The following is a 27,749-nucleotide window of genomic DNA, read 5'->3' on the forward strand; positions in this document are numbered from 1 at the left end:
AGTCCGAAGAGCCTTGCTCGGAAGCTCACGGGCATGTTCCAGGCCCTTTCCTTTTGATGTATGGCATTCGTAAGTCAGCTAATAGTGATTTAAACCAAAAAAATACCTACATCAATTTTCTAATCATAATTATAATAACTAATTGACTAATTTGAGCAGAGTAAATAAATAAATTAAATTATTTATTTGTAATAAATAGGTATTGTCTTTCCTAAAATATCCTTACTTATTAAGTGTATTAAGTAGAACCACTACTATTTGAATGACTATTTTGAAAAAAAATTTATAAATATGAGAGATAAATTGAATTGGGGTCTTATATTTAGAACTAAGATAAAAATTAAATGAGATCTTATATTATATCAAGTTTTTTAATTATACATAATGATGTATCTTATTTTTAAAATTTTAATTATAAATTCACATGAAAAAAATATATAGTCATATGTAATTAAAGAACTTGATATAATAAATATAAGAAATTTGATTTAAATTTTTTAATTTCCCATGTCTTGATAGCGTCTGGCACCAGCGCTTAATAATCCTCGTCAAATTCAAGCATTCATTCCATCATTTCATTAACAAAATCTATATACATACATATGATGATTAAAGGTTATCTCAAAATCAAATATCAAGACGGTAACGTCAAAGCCATATGTACTAACTCAACTCACCCTGCTTCCCCTGTTTTTTCCCCTAGGAAGTAACCTCGACCCATTAAATTTTTTTTTTGCCTGTGTTTCTAAAATATCCTCTAAATGTCTTTTATTAAAATCATCATATTAAATTTCAAACATTACTGAAATAAATTTTATATTTTTAAAAACTAATTCTTGAATTACCAATAAGAAGAAAACATGGAATTATTACTTCAGAAGGTCATTTTTATCATTTTCAATAGGATTCCAATAATGCCAACTCACTCCGTCCCCTTTCTTCATACGATCTCCATCTCAATATTTATATATTATCCGATCTTTAATATAAAAATTAATTAACTAATTTGAGAATATTAAAAAAAATCAATTAGATTAGTTATTTATGATAAATATACATTGTCTTCCTAAAATATTTTTAATAATTAAGTGTATTAGTTACAACCATTATTATTTTAAAAACCGTCTTGAGAAAAATAAATAAATATAAGAGATAAAATGAATTAAAATAAATGTTAGACAAACTCCCATATTAGATACCGAAGATAGTATAATATAAAATTTATAGAGACTGACATTGCATCTCCAAATCATAAACAATACCTCGAATTTTCAGGTCAAAAAACAAAACCTCGAATTCGTATAATATACGGCGCAGGACCTAATTGTCTGGAATGTTGGAACGTGGGCTTCAAAAGGAATATGTAATACTCCTCCGGTCCTTAATATAGGACTCAATTGTTGAATTGGTTTTGGTTCTAAATATAAGACCTATTTCTCATATTTATCAATTTTCTCTAAATTACCCATATAGAGACTCCCTCAACCATAATTAAGTAGTAGAAGAAGAGGAGGTATTAACAAAGATGATTATGGTATTTTAGGAAAAACATGTAATATTTCTTATAATTAACTAACTTACCTAACATCATTAATCTAATCAAATTAGTTAAATGGGTCTTATATTAAGGATCGGAGGAGTAACTTTTTATGAAAAACCAAACAAACAGGCAAGCCATCCAATAATTTTTTCCCCCATTGATTCATTGTATTTTGTAGCGTGTTTTACGCTTCCATCTATTTTTTCACTCAAACAAAAAAAATCTTTATAGGAGTCTGTTTATATTATATTTTTGGTCAGAAAAATTCTGCATAATTGTTTCGCATTGAATTACACAATTTTAATTTCAGTTTGAGTGAACTTTTCGCTTATTAATCATTGTCCGGCCCAGTCCGATCCTAAATATAAGAACTGGTTTATTGATTTGAATAGACTAAAAAAACTAATTAAGTTAGTTATTTTTAATAAATTTGTGTTATTTTTTTTTAAAATATCCTTATTAATCAAATATATTAGCTAGAATGATCATTATTACAAATACTATATTAAAAAATAAATAAATATGAGAAATAAAATGAATTCAAGTCTTATATTGAGAACCGAAATAAAAAATCAAATGAATTCTTATATTAAATATCAGAAATATTATTATAATTTGATGGTCAACATGTACATGGTTTTTTCTTTTTTTAACCTGGGTAACATGGTTAAACGAAACTGTTTCTATAGGCTCTAGAAGTCTTTGCCATGCCTCGTTTTCAAATTAACATTTTTCATGAAAATTCATTATTATCCCATGAAAAACTGGATTGCCGGCCAGCCAAGCTCTGACCAGCGGCTTTTGTTTTTGGCCTTGACCGGTGGCTTTTGTTAATTGCGACGTTGTGATGAGATAATGACGCTGTCGTAGTGCTAAATTCTTTGACCTGCATTGCCCATATTTTCCCATCTTTCATCCCTCAAATTTGTATTTATTTTAATTTTGATTCCTCAATTTCAAATCATAAGTTTTGATCCCTCAAAATGTAAAATTGTTCAAGTTTTTATTAGATTATGAGAACTAATGATTTAAATGAAAAAAATTAAATAACTAAAGCCTATGATTTGAAATTTGAAATATCAAAACTAAAATGATAATAAATTTAAAAAACTGAAGTTTATATTAAACCTATTATTTTGTAACATTGTGCGGTGCAGTGGGAAGGGATACATAACCTCAGACACACCGCCAAAACACACGCAATCTCACAATCAAGAGCGAAGAATTCTGGCAAAAGGCAAAAACAAAAAAAAAAAACACACAAAAAGGAAGTCCCCTGCACAAGGACAACAGGTCTTTTACCTTCCAAGTCTTCAGTTTGCTAATATTACTACGTTCCTCCACCAGCAAGAAAGATTAGTCAATCAAGTTACAATTTGTTACTCTATATTTTACAATACAATTTATACTAAAAAATAAGTTTTACATTTAGAACTAAAAGACTATTATTAAAATTTGTAGTGATTTTGATCCATGGATTTTTTTTAAATACAAAAAAAGAAGAAGAAAAGAATAGAAGTTTGACTGGATTCCTTACACTCGTACGACGTGATCATTCCAGTTGAAAATTGTGTAACTTTTAATTCGTAAGGCGTGAGACGTTTGCATTGAGGTCATCGAGCAATGATACCTCACCTTCCTTCTTCACACATTAAAATGGTATATTTAACAAATTTTTCAGTCGTTAAAACTCTTTTTTAACGACTTCAGCCTTGCGCCCTAAAGTCATGGCCAGCCGCGCCAAACTCTGAACAGACCAAAAACCTGAAAATAATACCACCATTTTTCCGCTGGATTCCTGACAACTACCACCAATTTTTTGTCCCTCGGTTTTTTAATTAAGCTAATCAATTAAATTAATTATTTTATTAAATAACTATTGTTTTTTCAAAAATAATTTTGTTAATAATGTGCAACGGAGTCACCATTTCCTCAAACTTCTAACATATAAAAGGAATTATTTTAAGAGAAAATAGATAAACATAATAGATAAAGTAAATTGAGCCTTATATTTGAAAACAAATTAAATCCCTAACTAAGTATAGTACAAGTATGATGCTTGTATGCATATATACCGTACGCTAATACTTTTCCGGTCCTTAATATAAGACCCAATTCCTGAGTTGGTTTTGGTCCTAAATATAAGATCAATTTTTCATATTTATCAATTTTTTGTAAATTACCCCTATAGATACTCCCTCAACCATAATCAAGTAGAAGAAGGAGAAGGTATTATAAGAAAGATGACTATAGTGTTTTAAAAAAAACCTGTCATTTTTCATATAATTAACTAACTTACCTAACTTTCTTAATCTAATCAAATTAGTTAAATATGTCTTGTATTAAGAACTGGAGGAGTATCAGTCATGTACTCTTGTTCTCGCCATTAATGGAGCTAGGCTAGCTCCTGTGTCCGTTTTATTTTGCTGGGCATGTTACCCAGATCTCAGCACATAATAGGCAGATTTACATCACGGTCCATGATCATCAGGCAACATACAACATCTTCGTTTTATGAGAAATCGCTTCTTGACCTTTTTAAGAGTGTGTTTGGAATCACATCTGGACCTTCAAACTGACTTCTCTACCGGCAAAAGGAGCTTTTTTAATTGGAGATGTGTTTGGAATCACATTTTTGCAATCTAACTTCTGTCACTGAAACGGACTTATACAATAAGCTTAAAAAAGCTGCTTTTATCCAATCTGACTTCTGTAAAAGTCAGATTGAAAAAAAAGTTAATTCTCCACTGCTAATCCAAACACACCCTAAGGCTGTTTTTGACATCGCGTTTCGTGGCTTAAACGTACGTTTCCACCGGTAAAAACTACTTTTTTGGGATTTTGAAATTGTTTGGATTGACTTCTTTTTGTGATGGGCTTATGGGGTCTAATGAACTTTTGAACAGAAGCTATTTTTTTTTGCTTTTGGAGTGAGAAGCGGTTGGGGTTGGGGTAAGGGATGGTGGGATGCGCAAGAGAGGAGAAAAGAAGAAAGAGAAGAGATGATGATATTAGACATTAATAGTTTTTTTTTTTTTTGACATTCACATGTTGTAAAAGTGGAACGATTAATTAGGGATAATATTTTTTTAGTAAATACTGAACAAAAATTATCGCAAAAGTAAATACTAACGTAAAATTGGAAAAAAAAAATAAAGCACCATGCTCTTTTTTCATTTATTTACTTAATGTTTATATTTTTTTTAAAAAAATATATCTTTTTGTTTTTATTTTATTGCTTAGAACTTATTATTATAATATTACTTAATAAATTTTATGTTTTTTTCAATTATTTTGTATTTAAACTTACTTTTTTATCATTCATCCAAACAAGTTTCAGTTTTTCAAACTGATTTTTCCACAAAAGTGCATAAATCACATCACCATATCTAACTTTTATCTAATCTCACTTATGCAAAAGTCAGATTGAAAAAAAGTAATTTCTCCCATTGCTTATCCAAACACACCCTAACTTGTCCGGCATAGTTTCAACAGTTGTTTTCATTGCTTAGAGTTGGGTTCAGTCTCAAATATAGAACTTCAATTTATTTGTCTAATACTTTTGTTTAAAATGTTACTGTTGATTCTAAGAGATTCCTACTAAAAGATCATGTCAATAACCGAATATATATAATTAGAATAATTTAAAAAGATCAATACCCAATTCGAATTAGTTATCTATTTTTATACTAAAATACCAAAAAAGAAGCAGCACGTCCACTTTTCGAATTAACTTGTCTGGCGTAGTTTCAACAGTTGTTTTCGTTGCTTAGAGTTAGGTTCAGTCTCAAACATAGAACTTCAATTTATTTGTCTAATACTTTTGTTTAAAATGTTCCTGTTGATTCTAAGAGATTCCTACTAAAAGATCATGTCAATAACCGAATATATATAATTAGAATAATTTAAAAAGATCAATGCCCAATTCGAATTAGTTATCTATTTTTTATAGTAAAAATACAAAAAAAGAAGTAGCACATCCACTTTTCGAATTAACTTGTCCGGCGTAGTTTCAATGTAAAACCCTTTTACCTCAAATCATAAAATTCACTACTATGGTAGAAAAGGAAATCTGTTAAAATGAACTATCATAGTAGAAAGAAATTTGTATATTTTTAGGAATTGACTTTCCAAACTCGAGTCAAATCCAAACTCCGTTGCATGCAACTAAAATCATTCATTCACATCCACTAGGCCTCCGAGCCTCCGGCCCGGGTAACAAAATACATCTACATCAGCCCATACAAATGGTTTCCAACAACGTAAATCAAAGTTCCACAAACAATAGAAAGGCCCTCCGGCCAATTAAAAGTGAGAAGATACACTTCCTCCGGTTTACTATAAAGCCGGGCAATCAAAATATTTCAAAGGACCCTACTGTGGCAATATACAACTGGTCATACATAAACAAAGGCTAGAGGCTTAAAGCTAACCAAGCTCAAGCCTCTGCGTCTCTTCCCGAAAGCGCACGCCTAGAACCTTCACCTGAAAACATTGTAAACCACGGGGTGAGACAAACGTCCCAGTAATCAACCTTTCCAATTCAAGGTACTACTAAATAGGTGCTCGTGAGGTGTTAAGTGGGGCATTTCACAAATAATATTATAAATGATAGCCACAACAATTCATGCAAGTGCAATGATGCAATTTCCATCAACCATATCCCTCACTTTGAGGGATTTTCAAGAGCCAAACCCGGCCTATCCCTCACTATGGGGGACGTAAAGAGCCAACCATAATGCATTAATTGAGGCCTTACCACGTGGTAGTAACTATCAAAAACTCTCACCAATTCCCAATTCATGCATCATGCTCAAACCATAATCAAATAGTAATTGAACATTTCATAATTAACTTCTTTCAGTGGCATATATTTCACAATTTCAAGATTCATTCATCATCAATCGGAACCCCACAAGACGGTTTTTCTTTTTTTTTTTTTTATATATACAACATACACTTTGAATATAATTGTTACTCGGAGCACAAAACATAAATCTACTCAGAATACCACAGAAACAAGTACTAAGGATTGGAAAGTGGTTACCTCTCGCCTGAGCAAGGAATAACAAACCAATAAGACGGCCCCGTGCACTAACAAGGCTCACAACCGGTCTACACAAGCACACAAACACACAACTACCATGTATTAGCTTTCAACTAATAATGTGGCCAAAACAACACTTGGGGACACAAAATTCCTAGCTCCAACCAAAACTCTACCCAACTCAAAGGGTATAACCATCAAAACAACACTCCAAAGTCATAAAAATCCATTAAAACCTTAAATCCCCTTCCAAGCATCAATTAGAGTTCAAATCTTAAGGACCCACTATAAGAAATTTAACACCCAAACATCCCATTGAACAATTAAAGTTCTAATAACAATCCAAACCGATTAAACATCCAATTTAACCCCCTTAACACAACTCAATTCACAAAACTCAAAATCAACCTCTACATTATCATCCTCAATTACAAAACTCCCTTTTCCATAAACCCTAACTTCAAAAAAACTCTAAGTTCTTCAAATCCAAGAAAACTACACCGATTAAAAATTTAAACTAACTCAAAGCAATCAATTAAACTCAAAACAATCGGTCAAAAACCTCAATTCCATCACAACCTAGAAAATTCTAGGGTTTCACCACAAATCCTCAGAAATTCCAAGAAAGAAAGTAGATTAGAGGTTAAAATCACTTACTTGAGGTAATGGATCTTTAGAAATATCCCCTCCAAGCCAAAATACCGAAACCCTAGCAGAACTTCTCTCTCTACCTCAGATTTTTCTAATTTTCGCACAACTAAACCCTCCCGCGACTATATAGATTCGGACCCCTTCGCCGCGGCGAACTAATCCCAAGAGGGATTACTCGCCTGAAAAACCTGACTTCGCCGCGGCGAACTCCAATCTTCGCCGCGACGAAAGCTTTCTGAGAGGAAACTCTCGCTCGCCCAGAAAATCTTCGCCGCGGCATACCCCTACCTTCGCCGCAACGAGACCTTCCCGAGAAGACACTCCCCCCTGAAACTCTCGGTTCGCCGCAGCGAACATACCTTGAGAGGGGTACGTTCACATATTCCTCCAACATACCTCAATTCCAATCCAAACACCAAGATCAACATTTAAATTACTAATCTATTTTCAAAATCAACCAAAAGAGGTTATTAAAACCCGATAAAACTCAGGACGTTACATTCAACAGTTGTTTTCGTTGCTTAGAGTTAGGTTCAGTCTCAAATATAGAACTTCAATTTATTTGTTTAATACTTTTGTTTAAAATGTTCTTGTTGATTCTAAGAGATTCCTATTAAAAGATAATGTCAATAACTAAATATATATAATTAGAATAATTTAAAAAGATCAATACCCAATTCGAATTAATTATCTATTTTTTATACTAAAAATACAAAAACAGAAGTAGCACGTCCACTTTTCGAATTAATTTGTCCGGCATAGTTTCAACAGTTGTTTTCGTTGCTTAGAGTCAGGTTCACTCTCAAATATAGAACTTCAATTTATTTGTCTAATATTTTTGTTTAAAACATTCCTATTGATTCTAAGAGATTCCTACTAAAAGATAATATCAATAACCGACTATGTATAATTAGAATAATTTAAAAAGATCAATACCCAATTCGAATTAGTTATCTATTTTTTATACTCAAAATACAAAAAAAGAAGTAGCACGTCCACTTTTCGAGTTCGGTGGCGTCTATTAAATTATCGCTTGGAGGAAAGACGACCCTGGAAATTGCAATTTCTGAACGGGATGTCTTCGGTGCTTGTAAGGGTGTAATGCCACCACGGAAGAAGTCAAAAGGGACAAGAGCTACTTCCCGCCCAATTTTCTTTCGTTTGCTTTCAGTTGACGCTTGATATTACGACTACAGGATTTAAGTAACCATTTTGCTCCTTCCTTTTTTTCTTGTCCAGAAATTTCTTCACGCATACGCCGTTCCAGGAAACAGAACCACCCGTCTTGGCCTCTAACCACTTGTGAGAAAAAAAGGAAGGAAGCACGTCAATCTCCAAGATAAGTGTTCAAGACCCCTTGAATTTCTTTAATTGCATGTAGGATCCGTAGTGTTTTTATATTTAGTTAGATCTAGACATAGTTACTGTTTGAGCAGTGAGCAAGCATCCGCTCCCGCTGTTTGGTCTCGTCACATCAAGAATGCTCAACTGTTGTTCAGACAACTTAATTTCACATACCATGGATAAGATGCATTTGAGCATCCAGACTTGATCCCAACCAAACACAGACGTACTCAGTGGACACCTCTTCCGCTTCATCCAAGGCTTCTTCATATTACAAGTCTCAGTCTCAGCTTCTGACCATTTATGTTCTGTGGAGCTTCTGCAATGCCTCCCACCAGTCCCCCGGTCTTGCCCAGTCTTCCCTAGGTTAGATAGTTTTTGCCACAAATACAGTTGATAGAGACCTGATGGAGTTAGAATCTGCTTGTTTGATTCTCTCAAGCTTCTAAATAGTATGTGTACTTTCACGAATGGAAAATATGATTTTTCAGTGATAAATCTGGACTTTGGAATTGCTGTATTTATTTCCTCGGCCACTCTTTATCTGCTTCTCCTCAATTTATTCTTCATCTTACGCCAATCTATTTCTAATTTCTCTGTTTCTTCAAAGTAATGTACTCTTCAACTCCTCAGCTCAAGACCGTCACTTAAAGGGGAACAAGAAAGTGGCAATAAGACACTGATATCATTCTACGAAAAAACAGAGAAAACAAAGAAGTCTGATAATCCAGGATCTATAACGGATATATGCAGTGAAGAACCAATACTAATGAAAACTCAACGACAATAGCTAGAGGGGAAAAGACACACCAACCATGAAACTATTACACCGCTGGAATCAGACACACAACCAAACCAGAAACAAACCCACAGCACTACTCGCACTAAGTAACAACAAAACGTTCAGTATTAACAGGCACAGAAATGCAAATGCCGGTTCACGGCCCTCAAGCAATCTTCACCTCGATGGTCTTCGGCTTCTTCGGCTCAGGCGGAGGCAATTTCTGAACAGTTACAGTTAACACGCCGTCTTGACACACGGCGGAGATGGCGTCTGTATTGGCATTTTCAGGGAGCACAAACTTGCGCATGAACTTACCGACCCTTCTCTCCATTCTCACATACTTGGCCCCTTCTTTCTCTTCCTCCCTCTTCCTCTCGCCACTGATCAGAAGCACATTATCATCCTCGACCTGAACCTTGATATCCCCAGACTTCAACCCAGGCATATCGACGATAAACTCGTAGGAATTGGGAAATTCCTTGATGTCCGCCGGAGTCGCAGCCATGGCCTTGGCATCACGCACATACGTCCGGCTCGGAGCGTTAATGGATTTATCAGCGGCAGCGTCATCTGTAAAGTCCATCATTTGCTGCACTGTGCTCAATAATGGCGATTCCAAGCCCATGATCCTGAAATCCATCGCTTTCCTCTGCGTTGTTACTAACTGCGAAGGCAAGCGCTTTTCCTTCTGAAACCAGTATTTGTTGTAGAGAGAGCTCTAAATGCTAGTGATCTTTCGGTGCAACGGAAGGCTTTTGGTTAGAGCTTTTAAAGGGGTGGCAAAAGGTTGGTGGAAGACATTAGAAATTTCTGGAGAACAGGGAGCTATTATTGGGAAGTTCCAGGAGGTTCTACAGGTCTTCTACTAACGTCCAGAAGAGTGTAGTGGATATTACTTAATCTACCACTGAAAGTTAAACTAAATTAAACCGAACCTGTTCTTACCCCTCTCTAACTCCGTCCATTTGCCAATTAAAAAACTGGCTTTTACGTCATCTCTGGTTGTTTACGGTATGGCAGCGCGTCTATGCTTATGGGGAACAAATTTTTTTTTTTTTTTATCTTTATGAAACCGTACGTCCTTTCTAGAAGAAAGGGTATCAACAATTAAATAATTAAAGTTATCCTTCACAATTTTTATATTTTTGCGTAAAATTCAATTTCGAGTATTATACAGCCCGCCCATGGTGCCTTTTCATCTATGAGACGCCATGTTTAAAAGACATTAAGCTCCTAAACTATTTTATTATGTACCCTTATTTTTATTCTTGAATGTCTTTTTACAAAGTTGCATTGAAAACATTCGCTGTAATAACTAATACAAATGCAATTCTTCTATTTTTTTTTTTTATGTTTTATGTTTAAAATTAAGAACAATCGAACATATCATTTGATGTTTTTAAGTATAAAATTTGCAAAAGAATTTGGAGATAAAAGAGCAAAATGTGACAATATATATACATACATACCACCTTCGCTCTTTTATAAAAGAGTTAAATATAAAAAAAATCAATTAGATAGGTTATTTATTATTAATGTGTGTTGGTCTTTTTAAATTATTTTTTTTGATCATGTACATTAGATGAATCCTCTATAACCAATATGAATATTTTTGAGAAAAAATAGAAGCCAAAATGAATTAAAATATTATATTAAAAACTAAATCAACCCCCTTATATTAAGAATTGGATACTATATATGTGTATGTGTTTGCGTGTGATTTTTATTTATATCTTGCTTAATGATGTTGTCTAACGTAAACGGCGGAATTAGAAAAGAATATTACCTGGATATTTAAGCAAAAATCAAACTATAGTTTTAAAATTGTCTTTATAATTTACTAAGTAAATATGTAGAGGAGTTTTTTTTTAGAGCACTTTTAAGGGTTGTCCAACTCCTTCTACATTTTTTTCTGAATTTGAAGTTATTAGCTTTTTTTTTTCCTTGGATATTTATCTGACTTATGCCCTTGAATAAAAGGAAATTTTGGTCCGGCAGCATGACTAATCCCATGTTACGGTCTCAAATAGTGGCCCCGGGAGCACAGAGGCGCAGTTTCGCCCCAAAATTAGAAATGATGAGTCGAGTCTTGATAGAGATAGATAATGGAACCGAGGTAAAACTTTGACCAAAAAAAAAGAAAAGAACCGAGGTAAAACCAAATCAAAGGAAACTTGTTTATTTACTGGAAGCCGTACATAACATGCATTCATTTTTGGTAATCGCTGTATAATTTGGGGACACACACACACACAACACGCATCAAAGAGGCAATTAGAGGCAGGAAAAGAGGATGATCTGAGTGATTAGGCAGTCTTAACCTCAATGGTCTTGGGCCTCTTGGACTGGGGGGGTGGGTACTTTGGTACAGTAACCGTAAGCACTCCGTCCTGACAAACTGCAGAGATGGCGTCCTTGTCCGCATTGTCGGGGATCACGAATTTCCTCATGAACTTCCCCACCCTCCTCTCCATCCTCACGTACTTCACGCCTTCTTCCTTCTCCTTCCCTTTCTCTCTCTTCCTTTCCCCGCTCACTACCAAAACGTTGTCGTTCTCCACCTGCACCCTCATCTCGCTCCCCTTGATCCCCGGCATGTCCACCACGAACAAGTAACGGTCCGGGTACTCCACCACGTCCGCCGGCGTCGCCGCCATCGCCTTCGCGTCTCTCACGTAAGCCCTCGATGGATTGTTCCTTCCTCCTTTCTCCGCCTCCTCTGACAGCTCCAGCATGTCCTCCAGCATCGACAGTAATGGCGACTCCACACCCACGTTCCTCAAGTCCATTTCTGCGGTATGCAAATTGAAAATTCAGGGGACTCTGAACTTCTGTTGGTTGAAGTCTAAAGCAACAGAGTACCCCCTATTTATAGGCGATTTTCTGAAAAGGAAGTTAACCCGAGTGTTCTCGACTTCGATCATTTTTACATTCCATTGATGTGTCTCTAGAATTGTCTCCTCAAAGAATACCATTGAAGCTTCTCCTAAGTTCTAACCACCACTTAAAGGCCAAAAAAAAAACCACCACTTCACACCCTCTTACAATTTTCCGCCAAAAAAGAAACTGTCAGTTCGGAGTTTTGTTCTGACTATATTTGAATCCGACCCGCGTCGCGTATAGTGGGTGAGTCTCTTTTAACAGAGATTTTTACATACGCTGAGACTCAAATTCGAGACCTCGTTTAAGCGATATCAAGCCGCTTACTACTTGGATCAAGTCATGTGGGTTTGAAATTGTCTGTAATTTAAACATGGAAGTCTATGATGCTTGCGAATAGACTATGGAAGTGTGAAAGCCCAAGGTAGAAGCAACCATTCCATAGTTATGGCCTGGCGACGAACATATTACTGAACTTAAGGTACTTTGAAGCCCAGGGTACAAACCCGCATCTCATAACCCATGCTCACTAAGACGCTTTTTGACGAATAATGATTCATTCAAAGCTTCAAAAGTTTTACCCAAAAAGAGAACAAAGGTTCGTACCACATTATCCCCCGAGGCCCCCCGATACCACTGACGCCAGGATAACATCGGGCTTAACATGTGTGAGATGTTAAAAGCCCAACGGTGTGGCAAAATCAGAATAACAATTGGAACCTAGCCTGGAAATGGCCGGGAATGCAACGAATTAGAACCTTCCTTTGGCTCATCTTGAAGCAGCGCCTCCTAACGAATGTGGAACGAGTCAGGAGGAGAATGACTCATAGTGCTGCCTGTGAAATATGTGGTTGCGAAATTGAAGATATTGACCATGTCCTACGGCGCTGCCCCGTTGCTTTTAACTGTTGGCTGAAAGTCATCCCACCCTCAAGGAGGCAGGAATTTTTCCAGCTTCCCATGGACCAACGGATAGCACGGAACTCAACCCGCACTACTCAAGCACTCAGTGGAGAATCTTCTTTGGCATCCTCGTTTGGAAATTTTGGGATAATAGGAATAGAATCATCTTTAGCAATGAGTCTAGAACGCCGGATTGTATTATTCGAATAGCGCACAGTTTAGCGCATCATACCACTATGGCAGCAGAGGTTCTTAACTCTATAACCACTACTGCCTAGTCTGGTTGTTTCTCCTCTGTAAATATTGGTTTTCATATATTTCCCCTTTATTCAAAAAAAAAAAAAAGCCCAAACGGTGTGGCATCAAGTACTTTTCGGACCTGTGGTAAAAGAAATTACTTTTTGGACCAAGACCAAATGGGCCTCCTGAGTAGCTGGTATCCCAAAAGTCGGCAAGTTATGTTCTGTACGGCCTATTGTTTATATTAGAGTAAAATGTAATTTTTATATATTCATTCTGACTTTATTTTTACCAAAACAGGACAATTATAAGTTTTCAAATTTTGATAATGACGTAATAACTTTATAATTCAATGACAATTATACTTGATATATAACGATTATACCATGTTATTATTGAAAGTTTATATATTTATTTTCTTATGATTAAAAATTTGAGAACAGATAATTATCTGTAAAAAATACATAAGAATTTAGTCACAAGTAAGAAATAATATGACTTTTCTGGTGAAAAGAAGAAGAAGAAATGGTAAGCCTTTAATTTCATGGGAAGCGCTAACTTCAGAGGGCTAAAAATACAAAGCGCCTATTAGAAACGGATTAGACGTGGAGGGCACAGATTGAGCACAAACCGGGGGAAGGAGTACTTTGTAAGCGGGGTGGGTCACCCATGGTATTTGGTCAGCTTCACACTCCGGGACGGAGAGGAAGAAGAACGTCAGAGCCACCGATATGGCAACCGACACGTGTCCGTTTCTGTGGAGCCCCAAAACCCTCACTAAGCTGCATAACCTCCTTCCATGTTTTCGTTAAACTTTTTAGACACCCCTCTTCTTGTCTCTGTGGCTCCACTCTTGACTTCATCGTATCATTGCTAATCTCAGCTCTATTGGATCGTTTCTCTTCCCCCCTCCCTCCCTCTCTCAAATTCTGGTTCTCTTGCTCCTTAGGTTTTATCTTTCTCTGCGTCCTCTCTCAATCGACTTGCTTGATTGGGACATGATGAATTGATGAGCTACTCCAAAAAAAAAAAGGAAAAAATGATCAGGGTCCATACTTCTCTGGTAAGCACTATGGTCTGTTCCCAATCTGTTTCTCTCTCCTCTAGAAATGTCTGAACCATTTCTGGTGATCCCCGCCCGCTCCATAATCTGTCTTCGCAACAAGAAAATCACAAAATTGTATTTCTCCACCTCAACCTACTTCCTGGTTTTTCTTTTATCACCACAACTATTTACTCTCCTCCTCTTTCAGTCTTTGCCTTGTCTATTTCTCCGTATTTTCCTGATCAGTCCCGAGCTCACCTTGCTCGGTGCTATTACTAGATCAATTTAATGTTCTTTTTCCGGGATTGTTGAGCAAACAATAGTTGGCTTGGTCCTTTCTGGATCAGGATTTGGCTTTACAGTGGTAAGGGAAACTGTCTGTTAAGGGTCTTCCCGAATTCGTCTGTCCGTTAGAGTGGTTTCTCCAAAGTGGCGAAGATGAGTTTAGGTGCAGCTGAGGACGATTCGGCTTCGGAAATTCATATCCCAGCAGAAATAGACTGGCACATGCTTGACAAATCCAAATTCTTCTTCTTAGGCGCCGCCTTATTTTCTGGTGTATCTACCGCCCTTTATCCTATTATTGTGTTAAAGACCCGCCAGCAGGTTTGTTCTTCTCAGATTTCTTGCTTCCAGATGTCTTTTTCCATCATGCGCTATGAAGGCTTTAGAGGGTTTTACAAAGGTTTTGGTACCTCTTTGACTGGAACAATCCCTGCTCGGGCACTTTACATGGGTGCACTTGAGGTGACCAAGAGCAATGTTGGCTCTGCTATTGCTGGTTTGGGGTTTTCAGATACCACCGCCACCGCCATAGGTAATGCAGCTGCAGGAGTGAGCTCTGCTATGGCAGCACAATTAGTTTGGACCCCAATTGATGTTGTGAGTCAAAGACTCATGGTTTGCGGTAGCAGTAACGTGCTCTCCAGTGTTCATTGTGGGAATTACAGGAATGGTTTTGATGCCTTCAGGAAAATTCTTTGCACCGATGGGCTGCGAGGTTTGTATAGGGGATTCGGAATTTCCATATTGACTTATGCCCCGTCCAATGCTGTATGGTGGACTTCTTACTCTATGGTCCATAGGCTCATCTGGGGTACTTTTGGTGGCTATATGGTAAGAAGGATGATAGCAAATTGGCCAATGGCTATTGTTTTAGACCTGATTCCAAGGCTATGGTTGCAGTCCAAGGGTTAAGTGCAGTTGTGGCCAGTGGGGTTTCGGCCATTATAACTATGCCACTTGACACTATCAAGACAAGGTTGCAGGTTTTGGATGCAGAGGAGAATGGACGAAGGAAGCCATTAACTGCTATGCAGACTGTTAGGAATCTGGTGAAGGAAGGAGGCTTTATTGCTTGTTACAGAGGATTGGGACCAAGGTGGGCTTCAATGTCCGTGTCTGCTACAACCATGATTACTACCTACGAGTTTTTGAAACGAATGTCTACCAAGAGGCTAGACAATGTATCTGCATAATGTCTCGAGGCAGGAGCAAAAAAGGATTCTATAGGAATTAGGATCTCTGTCTTTTCATTATATCTTCCCAACCCGTCTGGAGTTTTAGCTTGTAATAGCCTGCCTCATGGCTACTATGACGTGAATGTAAATTCATCTTTTATCTCCTCTGCTCTATCTACCAAAGAAAATAACTCTAGTTTTCATTATCATTATTTTGTCTTTTAATGACAGTGCTTCACTCCTAGTAATCGAAACCTTTTAACCACGCCTTGTACCTATTTGATCATGGATTCAGTCAGATAATTCTGAAAGGGTCAGCGAGTTACGAAAGACGCATATATAATCGCTGCATTATTCCTGAAAATTATAATGAACCCATGAGAGCCCAGGAAGGTAGGCTTGTTTTTGGCCCTAGCGACCTTCAAAGGACAAGGGATGGGGTTATGGGTCGCAGGTTCGGGTGATCAAAGGACTTGGTAAAGGTTATCCGACCTATGACTCCAATTTCCTTCCGTTTTTGTCAAGACCATGGAAGACGCCATATTAATACTCTGAGGTTGACTTTGTCTGGGAATATTAAAAGTATCCCTATTTGTATTTGTTGGGACGAGACGAGATCACTTCAGGGTGTCACTTACGCCCACGAAAATACACTTATTAAAATGGCGGGTTACGAGCACGCAAAACAATCAGATGGCTAAACGGTAAGCCGTTTATTGGGCTCAACTAAGGACGAAAATTTATCAACCCAAGTGGGTAACAATGTCAATTTGGGTCCATAAGCATCTCAACGGATGACAGTGTCTACGTTTTGTATCTCATAGGATCCTGAATAAACAGAGCAATAGGTGTATTAAGGGAGTTAAAAAAGGTGCGAGCCATTTGGGCAGCACACCATAAGTTTAGATCCCGATAAGAATTGAGATAGGATTGTGGAGTGTCATAATGAGCGGTGGCTGGCAGTGCCTGTGAACCGACCCATGGAACAGAGGCGGCAGATGTCCCCTATGGAAACCGGGGGCTCCTTCTTAAAAGCCGGTTTCTGCAACCAATCGATGAGCCGAAAACAGTGGGCCACGCACACGCAGTCCTATTATCTCTTTTCTCTCTCCACTTTATCCAATTATCCTCCCCTTCATTGCGTGAATATGCAGAAAAATTTGGCAACTTCACAGAAATATCTCGCACGAGGACGATCACAGGAGATCAGTGATCCGCCATTGGGTAGCAGAAACATGGTTAATTTAGAACTCCTAACAACAATGGTGGTTACCGTTATGAATGGCGGCTATAAAAAATTACGGTGACCGCCATTAACGCCAAGGTAACCCGGACGCGGCTTCTCTCCTTTTCCCTTACCACCCGCCGCCCTCAAAGCTGCAGTGTTTTGAGTCAAAAACAGAAGACAGTGAGTGATTTTCTATAAAAAAAAAAAAAATATTCAGTTACTCTAAAACATTTTTTCAGTATTCTAAATTAATTTTTAATACAGTTACCACTTTCAAATATGTTTCTAATAACACTCAATATTTAACTCTTAGTGTTCTAAAATATTTTTTAAGAGCATCCAGTACCTTAAAATTTTTTTAGTAACATCCAGTATCTGACATCTATCATATTAAAGAATTTTTCTAATAACACCTAATATCATAAATTAATTTTTAATATATCCAACACTCTAACATTTAGTTTCTTGAAGTATTTTTTATATAATATTTTATGATTGCTAAAATTTAGTTCAGGATACTTGCTACTACTAAAAAAAACACCACAGCATGTTGGATGTTGCATAGATGTCACTGAAAAAAATATTTTAGCCTGCTAAGTGGACCAAAAATTATTTTACAATACTAAGTGCTGTTAAAAAGTATCTTAGAATGCTGGGTGTTAAATATTGGGTGCTACAAAAAAAATATTTACCTTGCTAAGTGCATTAACAATTAATTTAGGATAGAAAATGACACTGAAAAAATAATTTAAGTTATCAGATAGTTTTTTAAATTAAGAAAAAGCCCTCACCGTCCCTTGCTTTCACTCAAAACGGCGCAGCATTAAGGGGAAAGGGGGCAGCGGATGGTAAGGGAAAATGAGAGAGGCTGCGTCCAAGGTCACCCCTACTGTTTTCGATAATATCAAGATGTAATTTATTACTACCTCTGTTTCTTAATATAGTGGCTCATTTGATTTTTATTTTGATTCTAAATATAAAACTTTAACTTACTTTGTATCTCATATTTATTAATTTTTTTTCAAAGTAGTTCTTATAATAATGGTAGTTTTAACCAATATACTTGATTAGTAAGAATATTTCAGTAAAGACAACACGTATTTATTACAAATAACTAACTTAACTAGTTTTCTTAATATACTCAAATTAGTAAACTAGCTATTATATTAAAATTAAAGACTGGGGGTAGTAGTATACTAACCCTGCTTGTAGTGTAATTTGCATTATACTTAACTTCTAATTTCCATTCGCTTTGAAGGCCTCTCTCTATCGCTCTCCAGGTATGCAGCATGCAGGGAGGAGTTTTGCTGTTTTGGACAAGGAGGGGTCACTTGATTTTCTCAGTAGACATAATCTAGTGACTGTAGAAACTCACGGCTATATGTAAAATTATATTAAAAAAACAGGTTTAAAATCTTTAAGGGTCCAAGTTAGAAGTTCTAATCATAAATTTAGATGGTTCAAATCTGAATCTGATTAGCATTGACAAGCACTTAAACCATGTTTGTGACATTTCACATGATAATTTTCTGAAGGATCAGATTTAAAATTTTTAATTAATCATTTTTTTAGTGAAATATTATTTTTTTAAAAATAATAGTTAAGCTATTATCTTTAATTTAAATTATATACCCATTAAAATAATTATTTTAAAAAACAAAAGCCAAAAAAATGAAATCTGAATATGGTAAATACTAAATACTCATCACTCTTGATGAACCATACTCATTCTTCAGTCTCACCGCTTTAATCATTTTTCTCAGATCACATGATATCAATTTCCTCTTGAATTGTAATCTTTTTTGGGTGATCCCATGGTATTCACAGGAGCGGTCTCGCTTCTTGAATTGCCTTGAATCTAGACGCAGTGCACACTGCCTGTCTTGAAGTCAACTCAAAACTACTCGTTTAAACTTTAAAATAACAACTACTAGCAGCCGCAAAACCACGGAAAATAAGCTTCAAAATTTCTTTTAACTTTGGGCCCTAATTAAAAATAATAAAATTACATCAACAGATTTTACAGCTAATGAATATAAAATTATGACAGGCCAGAAATGTCCTAATTTCTAGTATTTTATATTGATTGATTCAGAAAATATAATAACAAGGCGGATCAAGATCGCATCTATCAACATTCACGGCCAGGTGTTACCGCTATTGCTTTCACCCAAGATGCACATTCCTGGAGCACGGAGGGATGACAATCCAATGAAAATATGAACATTACGATATTGACACGGATTACAGTTACAGACAATTAAATTTAAGTAAGCACATGATCAAATCCACAGAGGAACAAGATAATCAACTAGCTCCTAACACAACCATCCTGATTTAAGATGAAATAAACAGTAGCTTACAAACCTAACATAATATTCAGAACAGATTTCCTGTAACAGCAAGACTAATGAACCTGACCTACTACCCAAATTAGTCGTCATAAAATGGCAGAACATGAAGTAACCACGGTCAAGGTCGAGATCTCTTGTTGCTACAGGACGGACATTTGTACTGCTTGATATGTTCAGCCCTTGCAGGGGTGATCTTCACACACTTCCCGTGAAACCACTTCTCACAGATGTCACAGCAAATCCAGAACTCATCAGCTGCATAGTTCTCTCCACATGCCCCGCATAGTGTCTCTCCATGCTCCTCCTCGTCTTCTTCATCCAAACCCTCCTCATCTTCATCCTTTGATTGCATTGCTTTTGAATACTTTCCTTGAGACTCAGATCCTCTCTGCGTTTGCTAGCCCAAATAAATAATGACAGTAAATAACAGTCAGGAGTTCAGGTCTCATTCCAAACTGGAGAAGGGCCAAAATCCCCAGGATAATAACTAATCACTTATATCTTGAATTTGAATTTGAATTTCAGCAATGAAAAACAACACTATTCGCTACTCAAAAAGAGAAATTAATCTTGACGATCCTTCATCCCCCTTTTCCCCGGTAGTAGGAACCCCCCCAAACAACATACCTTAGAGTTTGATTTGGATTTGTTACTGCTATGGTTAGAAACTGATGACTTTTCCTTTCCTTGTTTCTTGGCCATCCCCGTAACAACCTCAAATATTGTTGGAAGATCATTTATCATATTAAACAATCGCTTCCTGGAAGAACCAGAGGCATTATAGAAGATAACATCTCAGTTAATCATGAATCAGAATAGAATGGAAATTGAAGCACTATTCAGTATTCACAAACTTTTTCTTCTTCCCAGCAAAAGTCCCAGTGAGGTCATAATCCAGAATCCAAAAGTTCAACAGCGATTTATGTCAACTATATAGCATCAAGACTACTGAAAGCATCAATCTGAAGACATTAAATAAAAGATGACGTTTATTCTCAACGACAAAAGATTCTGTCAATTTGATAAAATTAAAGAATCAGAACTTAAACACCAGAAGTAGGAAATCAAAAGAGCACTAGGCACAACAAAGTTTCCCAACTAGAACTACAGGAAACAGGAGGAATTGAACCGTCTGAATGAGGGCTTGAACCAACACCAACAGTAATTTATTGATTGTCAAGCTATGCCACTAGTACTCAACACGAGCAAGAGTCTAATAGCAATAAAGTGCTACGCAGCCAAAACAACAGTATGAGTTTAAAAATACAATTAAAGCGGATAAAATGACAGCCAAAAAAACCAAGTATCACTCTAGAAAAGTTTTGCTCCTCTAGGAAAAGTGGTTTAGGCTTTTGCCTCTAGGAGGTGGGCTGTAACTATAACCCAGTTCATGCAGATTTGCAACAGAAGATTCTCAAGTTCGTTTCTAATTTCTGTCACCTCTTCCATGCATGAGCTACACTAATCTTCCATTTGTTTGTCAAAACCCAATAGTGCTTAGCGATTATGTTTGCTAATAATTCTGATGAGACAATCAGGAGGACAGTCATGTTATTTTGACTAAATTGCCAGAAAAGTTTTGTCAACAACCATAGGAAAGTGTAAGCTGGTTTATTGGATCTGGTTTTAGTTAAGTAAAGCAATTTCGACAGATTGTGATTATAAACATAGCTTGCAGGAAAATGTCAAGTTAGAACTTTCTGACACACCATTAACTAGCAATGAAACTTGAAGTAATTAGCTCTGCTAAACCCGTTCAACAATTGTGGTATGTTATTTTAATGTTAAACAAAACATGGAACTTGCAAGCTGTGGTATAATTTTTTTTTTTTGGGTGATTATTATGTACTCCCTCCATCCTTTTTTATAAGCAACAACGACTATCCCCCTCTTGTTACTAAATATAAGCAACATTTGCAAGTTGTTTTAAATTTTTGCAACAAATTTCCTATTTTTCCCCCCATTAATTACTTATTTTAATATTCAATATATTTATTGTCTCATTTCCCAAACCATTATCTCTCTCCATCACACATTCTCTCTCTTTCATAATTCTTTTTATTATAATAATTTTCTTATTCTCTTTCTTATACTCTCTCCCCCCCATAAATAAAGATATTTTGGAGAAAGAACTTCTAATTTTTTTCTATTTATTTTCTTTAACTAACTTTTTAATATTCATAATGGAGTCCTATGTTGCTTATAATAAGGGGCAGAGGGAGTAATGTTCAATATTGTATGGAACCACGGATGGACTTTGTTTTCTACTTAGAGCATGATAATGAAGTTCTGTCCAGCAGTTTAGAACAGTCCTAGTAGTGCATTGCAGATTCTGTTTCAATTTTGACAAGACTGTAACTGAAATAGACATTCAAAGCACATAAGCAATTCAAATTCCAATAGAAGAGTCAGCTATTTGTTTGATACAGCGGCACCTCAGACTTAAACTCTATTCTACTTATTTCATTGTTAGAAGTAACCTATTCACTCATGTTATGTTCCAACAAAGCAGCAAAAGACCTTAGCTTCATAACAAGATATATTAAAATGAATAATTAATAATGTGGGAGCGATGTCAAAATCTCAAAGCAGTTGGCCACAAACCATGCTACACTTGGACAAACTCATCAATCATTTTAAGAGCAAAGCCATTCAAATTTAAGAACAGAACAACCATGTTTCTAACCAAGGGAATTGGAAGACAAACCTATCAGCCTTATCAAATCCAAATCTAGCACCAAAATAAAAGGCTACAGCAAGTAGCCATGCATCACTGTGAACAGCAACCAAAGATAGCCAATCTTTTTCTTGCATCCCATCTCTGGCAAAGTTAATACCCAGCGCAGGTTCTGGAAGCTCTGGAGGCACTTCCTCAGCAGGCAGATTGACTTCCCACTGCTCACTAGGAAATCCATAAAGGCACAGGTTCTCCTTCTCTGCATCACAAACCTTGTATAAATCACTTGCTGTTTCTAAGTAAAAGAATTTCAAACATTTCAAACAATATAATGATATTGCATTCCATATAAATTATTTAGATTATATGAGGCCTTCAGGCGTGATAATAGCACAGCTGCACAAGGCAATAGATTATATCCATCATCCAAAACAAAATAGCAACCATATTTGCTAAAAGATAACGCCAGAAGTTTGTTTCCAAGGAAACAGATCATCAGTTGTGTCAGACAAAACCTAGTAGCAAGGGTTAAAATATCACAAATCACAACCTAAAATTCTAATACTTTTCACCTGCTTAAAACTTTAGTCAGTAAGTTTATTCTGGACACAATACATTACTCTGCTTTAAAACATCCTAAACCCTATTAGCCTCGCTTCTCAAGCTGGACATTGCCAAATTCCAATTTAGCCAACTGATCCTCTTTTGTTCAGACCTTCTTACCATATGCAGGAGAGCGCAGAGTGTAGGAATATTAAATCATGGAAGCCAGAGGACAGCTTGAACAAATTTTAGTTCCACCGGTTGGCACTAGCTAGGTGCATGCACACCTAGATATTAGATGTATGAGATAGGCTGCATTCCATTAGCCCGAAGAATATCCCCAATTTCCTTGAACACAAAATACATTATTGGATAAATGGGTAAACTAAGGCCCATTTCACAGCAAAAATGGTTGTTTATCGCCCCACAGAAAAACTAATAATAATAATAATAATACTGAATAAATAAGAAATAGTAAAATGTGACGTTAGTTGTAAGAAACTCAGCCTATAAATCAAGGAAAGGTTCAGAACCATTGATTCATGAAACACCATGCAAAATTTTGCTCTCTATAATCAATTAAATGCAAGGATGAAGAAATTAGGCCATCTATCCTCAATCCTTCATCCTATTCCTAATTCACTAACTAAGAAGCACCAATATGGGTGCACGGAACAATGTAGCATGATATCGTGGATACAACAATCTTCAAAATATTAGGATACGGTATAAGAATTAATATCAATTTTTTTCCCAAGTTTTTGAGTAATATGGAAATATTTTGCTGAGAAAAGTCATAATACAAATGTTAGAATATACAAGGATATCATGAAGTATAAGAAGTGTACAGTATCGGATACACGTCAAATATGGGTAAGTTTGCTTTTTTGAAGTATAGGTGCTTCATAGGTCACTATGCAAAGTAAGACTCGTTAAGCCTTATAAACTTTTGCGATCAGTGCAGGAAATAAAGATAACGCTGCAACATTTACCTCAAAAACAGAACCAAATAGAAAATATTCCAATTAAGATTCTGCCCTAGCATTGAAGCACAATCTACTAAAATGCATATAAGATAAATGCTATCTATCACCCTTCCGAGAAAATTTCAATACACATGCATACTACGAACATACAGGTACACACACGCAACAGTCACTTTAGTCAAGCATGAAAATGATAACTTCAAGCAGCCGACGGCCAAAGTTAGAACCAGCCTCCCAAAACTATGAAATTATATTCTCTTCAATAGAGCTTCGAATCAGAAGTGTGACAAATTGAATAAATTTTCAGAGGGAAAAAAAAACACAGTAACTGCTTCTCTTGGAGCAGCTTTGCTACCAAAGAAATCAACAAGAGAAACGAACGAAAGAGCCTGAGAAGTGACCATAGAGAAAATAAGACGAGAGCGAAATGAAACCGTACCAGGATCACACTGCTGATAGAACTCTTCAACATCTGCAGAAAAACATGAAAGGGAACACGCATGATGTGTTATATCGGAGCTATACTGAGAATAGAAGTTAAAATTTAACGCAGACGATCGCCAGAGTCAAAAGGATAAATGCTAAAACATTTCAAAAAATGAGGAAAGAAAAAGAACAGTGGGGAGTGCATACCGGTGGTGAGGGCCCTAATCATGCCAGCACGGCGACCCTTGAAATCCCTGAAGACCTCTTCAACCGTGCGAGGATTGTAGGGAGCACCCCCGTCCATGAGGAGCTGAAATTGAAGGAGGAAGGGGAGAAGGAGTGAGCTTGTAAATGGAGGGAAAGATGGGAAAGTATTTGACCTGTGATTGAGTGGGAGAAGGAGAGAGAAAGAGAAAGCGTAGGTTTAAGCGGATCTGAATCGGACAGAATTGAAGGATGTTAACCGGATTTGATAGAAGGACATGGAGTCCGCCAACCAGAATGCATAGCCCGTTTACGAGAGCAATTTTTCAAATTTTTGCGCTGTGGGCCCACCTCCGATTAGCTTTCCCCATCCTCTAATCCTCTCATTCATCAACGCCCATTAGCGCTTCATCTCACTTCTCTGGCAGTTATTATTTCCGGACGTTTTAAAAATCATTTCTATTTTAATTATTTAAGGTTGGACAATCATTAATCAATCAACATAATCATCGCAGTTGGCAAAACCCAAACAAAAAAAATTGTGTTTTCGCATATGTCTTCTTTGGTTTTTTTTTTGCGCCAAAGTGTACGTCTTCTCAAAAACAAGAACAAAAATCAGAATATTTTTTAATATTTTTTACCTAACATAAATAGAAAATAGAATTCTATTCACACCATTAATGTTCAGTTTTCTTTCCAAAACATTAATATTCAATATAAAATATAAAATTTATTATGAGGTGTAGTGTTCGTGAATAATCCTCCTCATTATTTATATTTTGTATCATTTATAAAAATGTGGGTAATTTATTCAATTATTGGCATGGGTAAGTATTGATAATTTCTTTTTTGTTAAGAGTATTGATACATTTTATGCATGAAAAATTGGAAACATGTCAGATTTTTCTTGTCAATAGAATTATCAAACAAGGACTTTTCATCCATTTTTCTATATATATATATATATATATATATTTTGAAACGTAGAGTCATCGCTGGGCAACAACGGTGGAAAAAAAAGTAACTCATTCAATTCAATTTCTGACATTACACAGGATGGGAACATTCTACACAGGATTTTGTTGAAATTATATCTTATTACCAAGCATATTAATGATTAATTAATAACTCTTGCTCGAAACAAAACTGAGATTAGAAAAGAGCCAAAGAAGAGGCTAAAGCTTAAATCCTGTATATACAATCTATCAGGCATTGAAATTTAATGAAGTTGGGATGACTCCTCCACAATGGTCAATCATTTCTCCTTTAAGTCTCTCAATTTCTGCCTCCGTTTGTGCCCTTGACGCTGCCTCTGCTGAATTTAAAGTCCCTCTCAATATGTTTATTTTCCTCTCTATGCTCTTTATCTGCACATATAAATATGTATGAATCATATGTTAATCTCAGCATTTCATCACCACTCCTACGCACAATGATGATAAATTGACAAGAGCTCGAAACGAAAAGACTATTTAGGAACCTTTCTGTGAGGCCATCTGGCTAATCCTTCTTTACGGCATATCTTCTTCACAACCGTAGGACACAAGTTCACTTGCCTCGCTGCTTCTTCAATAGGTAGATGAAACACGTCCCTGAAATCACTCAGTTTCATCTTCCCCGCTCTCTCCCTCTGCACCCCATATTTTGTCAGCCATTATTATATTGTTCTATGAATAAGAAGATCAAATACGAGATTCTGCCAACAATTTTATTTTTTTTTTTCAAAAAAAACGACCTGCGTTGAAAGACTAGCCCGAGCAGTCCTATCCATATCCTCGGTCTCATCAGATGCTGCCCCTACAAAACATGAATATATTAAAAGAGGTGACTAATAAAACGAGGTTTGAAAGAAAAAAGGACTGTCGAAGGGAGACTAACCAGAATTGTCAGCGTAGGTGCCAAGGAATTCGTCATTTAAATCTTCATTCCATTCCATTCCAATGCAGAGGGCTTCATAATAAGCTGACAGTGGATCTTGCACAGTGAAGTACCCTGCTGCATTCTTCTCCGCGCAGTACTGCCTAAGAAAATTCTTGACATCCTCCATAGATTTTCTGCAAAAACTGTTCGTATTTTCAAAAAGGTTCAAACCTCAGTCACAAGTTGATCATGGGAAGCCAACCAAAGCAGCAAAACAAGAGTTTGATAACGTACTCAAGCATGTGAATTTGCTGATCGCCGGAGGAACCCACACTAATATTCTGTCGAAGAATTGCATGAGAGATCACACCCAGTCTTCCGTGAATCTCCAGTTTTGAGAACTTAATCCCTGATCCAAATATTAAAGGTGTAAGGGGGAAATAAACAAAAATTACCCAATATTTATTCGTGATAGCCCAGGTCTTACCATTAGTGTGAATGATTTCTCTAAGAACTTGACAGCAACTACAAAGAAAAGGGACTGGATTTTCTGGCCAGTATTGAAGTTGAGACACCTCGGGGAAATTCTGTGAATGCATATTCTCTTGACTTGGATGGCTTTCCCCATGAAGTCCAGATGGACCTGCTTCAAAGTTTCCCTCTTGATGGGGAAAATCCCGCATGGCGGCGTCTTGAATCACTTGATGACCCGAATTCGGATAAGTATCCTGTAAAATTGCATCACTTTGTTGGGGGAACGGAGAAGCATTGTGCTCATTGGATGGACCTGCGGGGGGTAGATTATGATCATTCTGGAAATCGAGGATGCTTTCGGGCAATGGGAAATCGTACGGGTCATTGTACGGAACAATACTCCAGGGATCTCCCATGCATTAGGAACTCGACCGGAAACAAAATGCTTCCTCCTCTCTGCTCTGATTGTTGATCCAGGGGATTCAGTAGCGGCGCTAAGTGAAAGCGCCGCCACAGAGAGCGGAGGGCGATGTGGGGTGCCAGGCAGCGTCGTGACTCTTCTTCTCTGAAGGAGACGGAAGGGTAACAACATATCTGTCTGGGACGAAGTTAAATAGGGGGAGAAAGAGGCGCCAGAGGCAGTTAATGACCGTTGGGAAACGTCGGTTGGCATGTCATGTTAGAATTCGTTAATTAAATAGCACAGTGAAGACAACATCACTTCGTTTAGAGAAAATTTTAAAATTTTAATTCTAGTATAAACGTCACAGAACTAAAACGAGTCGCGCAACTCCTCGCCGTTTCATCAAAGGGGAGAAGCACAGTTAGTCAGTAATGCCCCTAAATTCTCGTAATATACAAATCTTCGTGTTACATAGTTTGACAGGGTTTGAGGTAAGTCAACCTATTTTACGTGGGAAGAAATAGTAGCTGGCAAGACAGGCAGTGCGCTCTTTGGGCATTTCTTCCTTGGTGCATTTTTGGCTTCGGGACGACCACAATCCTGATATGGATTTCAACTCTTTTTTATATCAAGTAATTAGGCGCACGTTTTTTAGGATCCAGTTGTACATGGAATTGCTCGCATACTGCTCTTGTTAACA

General features: G+C 36.7%; 4 protein-coding genes and 1 pseudogene across 6 annotated transcripts; 1 reads left to right on the forward strand and 4 right to left on the reverse strand.

The window, feature by feature from the left end:
- Positions 1–8,934: 8,934 nt before the first annotated feature.
- LOC114761907 (17.9 kDa class II heat shock protein-like) lies at positions 8,935–10,172 on the reverse strand. Of its 2 annotated transcripts, XM_028951362.1 has the most exons (2): positions 9,545–10,172; positions 8,935–9,228 (listed from the first exon to the last, which is right to left on the reverse strand). In XM_028951362.1, the coding sequence occupies exons 1-2, from the start codon at positions 10,004–10,006 to the stop codon at positions 9,226–9,228; spliced, it is 465 nt and encodes a 154-aa protein (XP_028807195.1). In that variant the 5' UTR covers positions 10,007–10,172; the 3' UTR covers positions 8,935–9,225. The 2 variants fall into 2 exon arrangements, with proteins under 2 accessions (XP_028807195.1, XP_028807194.1); XM_028951361.1 differs by lacking the exon at positions 8,935–9,228 and having other exon boundaries at positions 9,471–10,172.
- A 1,469-nt stretch (positions 10,173–11,641) lies between these two features.
- Positions 11,642–12,157, reverse strand: LOC114761906 (17.7 kDa class II heat shock protein-like). The gene has a single exon (XM_028951360.1). It carries the CDS (start codon positions 12,153–12,155, stop codon positions 11,673–11,675), a length of 483 nt encoding a protein of 160 aa, XP_028807193.1. The 5' UTR covers positions 12,156–12,157; the 3' UTR covers positions 11,642–11,672.
- Positions 12,158–14,251: 2,094 nt separating this feature from the next.
- Positions 14,252–15,928, forward strand: LOC114761904 (solute carrier family 25 member 44-like; annotated as a pseudogene).
- A 3,395-nt stretch (positions 15,929–19,323) lies between these two features.
- LOC114761905 (PHD finger protein ALFIN-LIKE 4) lies at positions 19,324–24,505 on the reverse strand. 2 transcript variants are annotated; one of them, XM_028951359.1, is made up of 5 exons: positions 24,316–24,505; positions 24,122–24,154; positions 22,184–22,412; positions 20,104–20,236; positions 19,324–19,864 (listed from the first exon to the last, which is right to left on the reverse strand). In XM_028951359.1, exons 1-5 carry the CDS (start codon positions 24,410–24,412, stop codon positions 19,595–19,597), a joined length of 762 nt encoding a protein of 253 aa, XP_028807192.1. In that variant the 5' UTR covers positions 24,413–24,505; the 3' UTR covers positions 19,324–19,594. The 2 variants fall into 2 exon arrangements, with proteins under 2 accessions (XP_028807192.1, XP_028807191.1); XM_028951358.1 differs by having other exon boundaries at positions 19,324–19,873; positions 24,316–24,499.
- Positions 24,506–25,517: 1,012 nt separating this feature from the next.
- Positions 25,518–27,062, reverse strand: LOC114761909 (uncharacterized). The gene is made up of 6 exons (XM_028951363.1): positions 26,660–27,062; positions 26,467–26,581; positions 26,191–26,375; positions 26,048–26,109; positions 25,793–25,942; positions 25,518–25,679 (listed from the first exon to the last, which is right to left on the reverse strand). Exons 1-6 carry the CDS (start codon positions 27,060–27,062, stop codon positions 25,518–25,520), a joined length of 1,077 nt encoding a protein of 358 aa, XP_028807196.1.
- Between the last annotated feature and the right edge of the window lie 687 nt (positions 27,063–27,749).

This window comes from Neltuma alba, unplaced genomic scaffold (assembly GCF_004799145.2).
Source record: "Neltuma alba isolate B1F8T4 unplaced genomic scaffold, ASM479914v2 tig00011149_pilon, whole genome shotgun sequence".
Lineage (NCBI taxonomy): Eukaryota > Viridiplantae > Streptophyta > Magnoliopsida > Fabales > Fabaceae > Neltuma > Neltuma alba.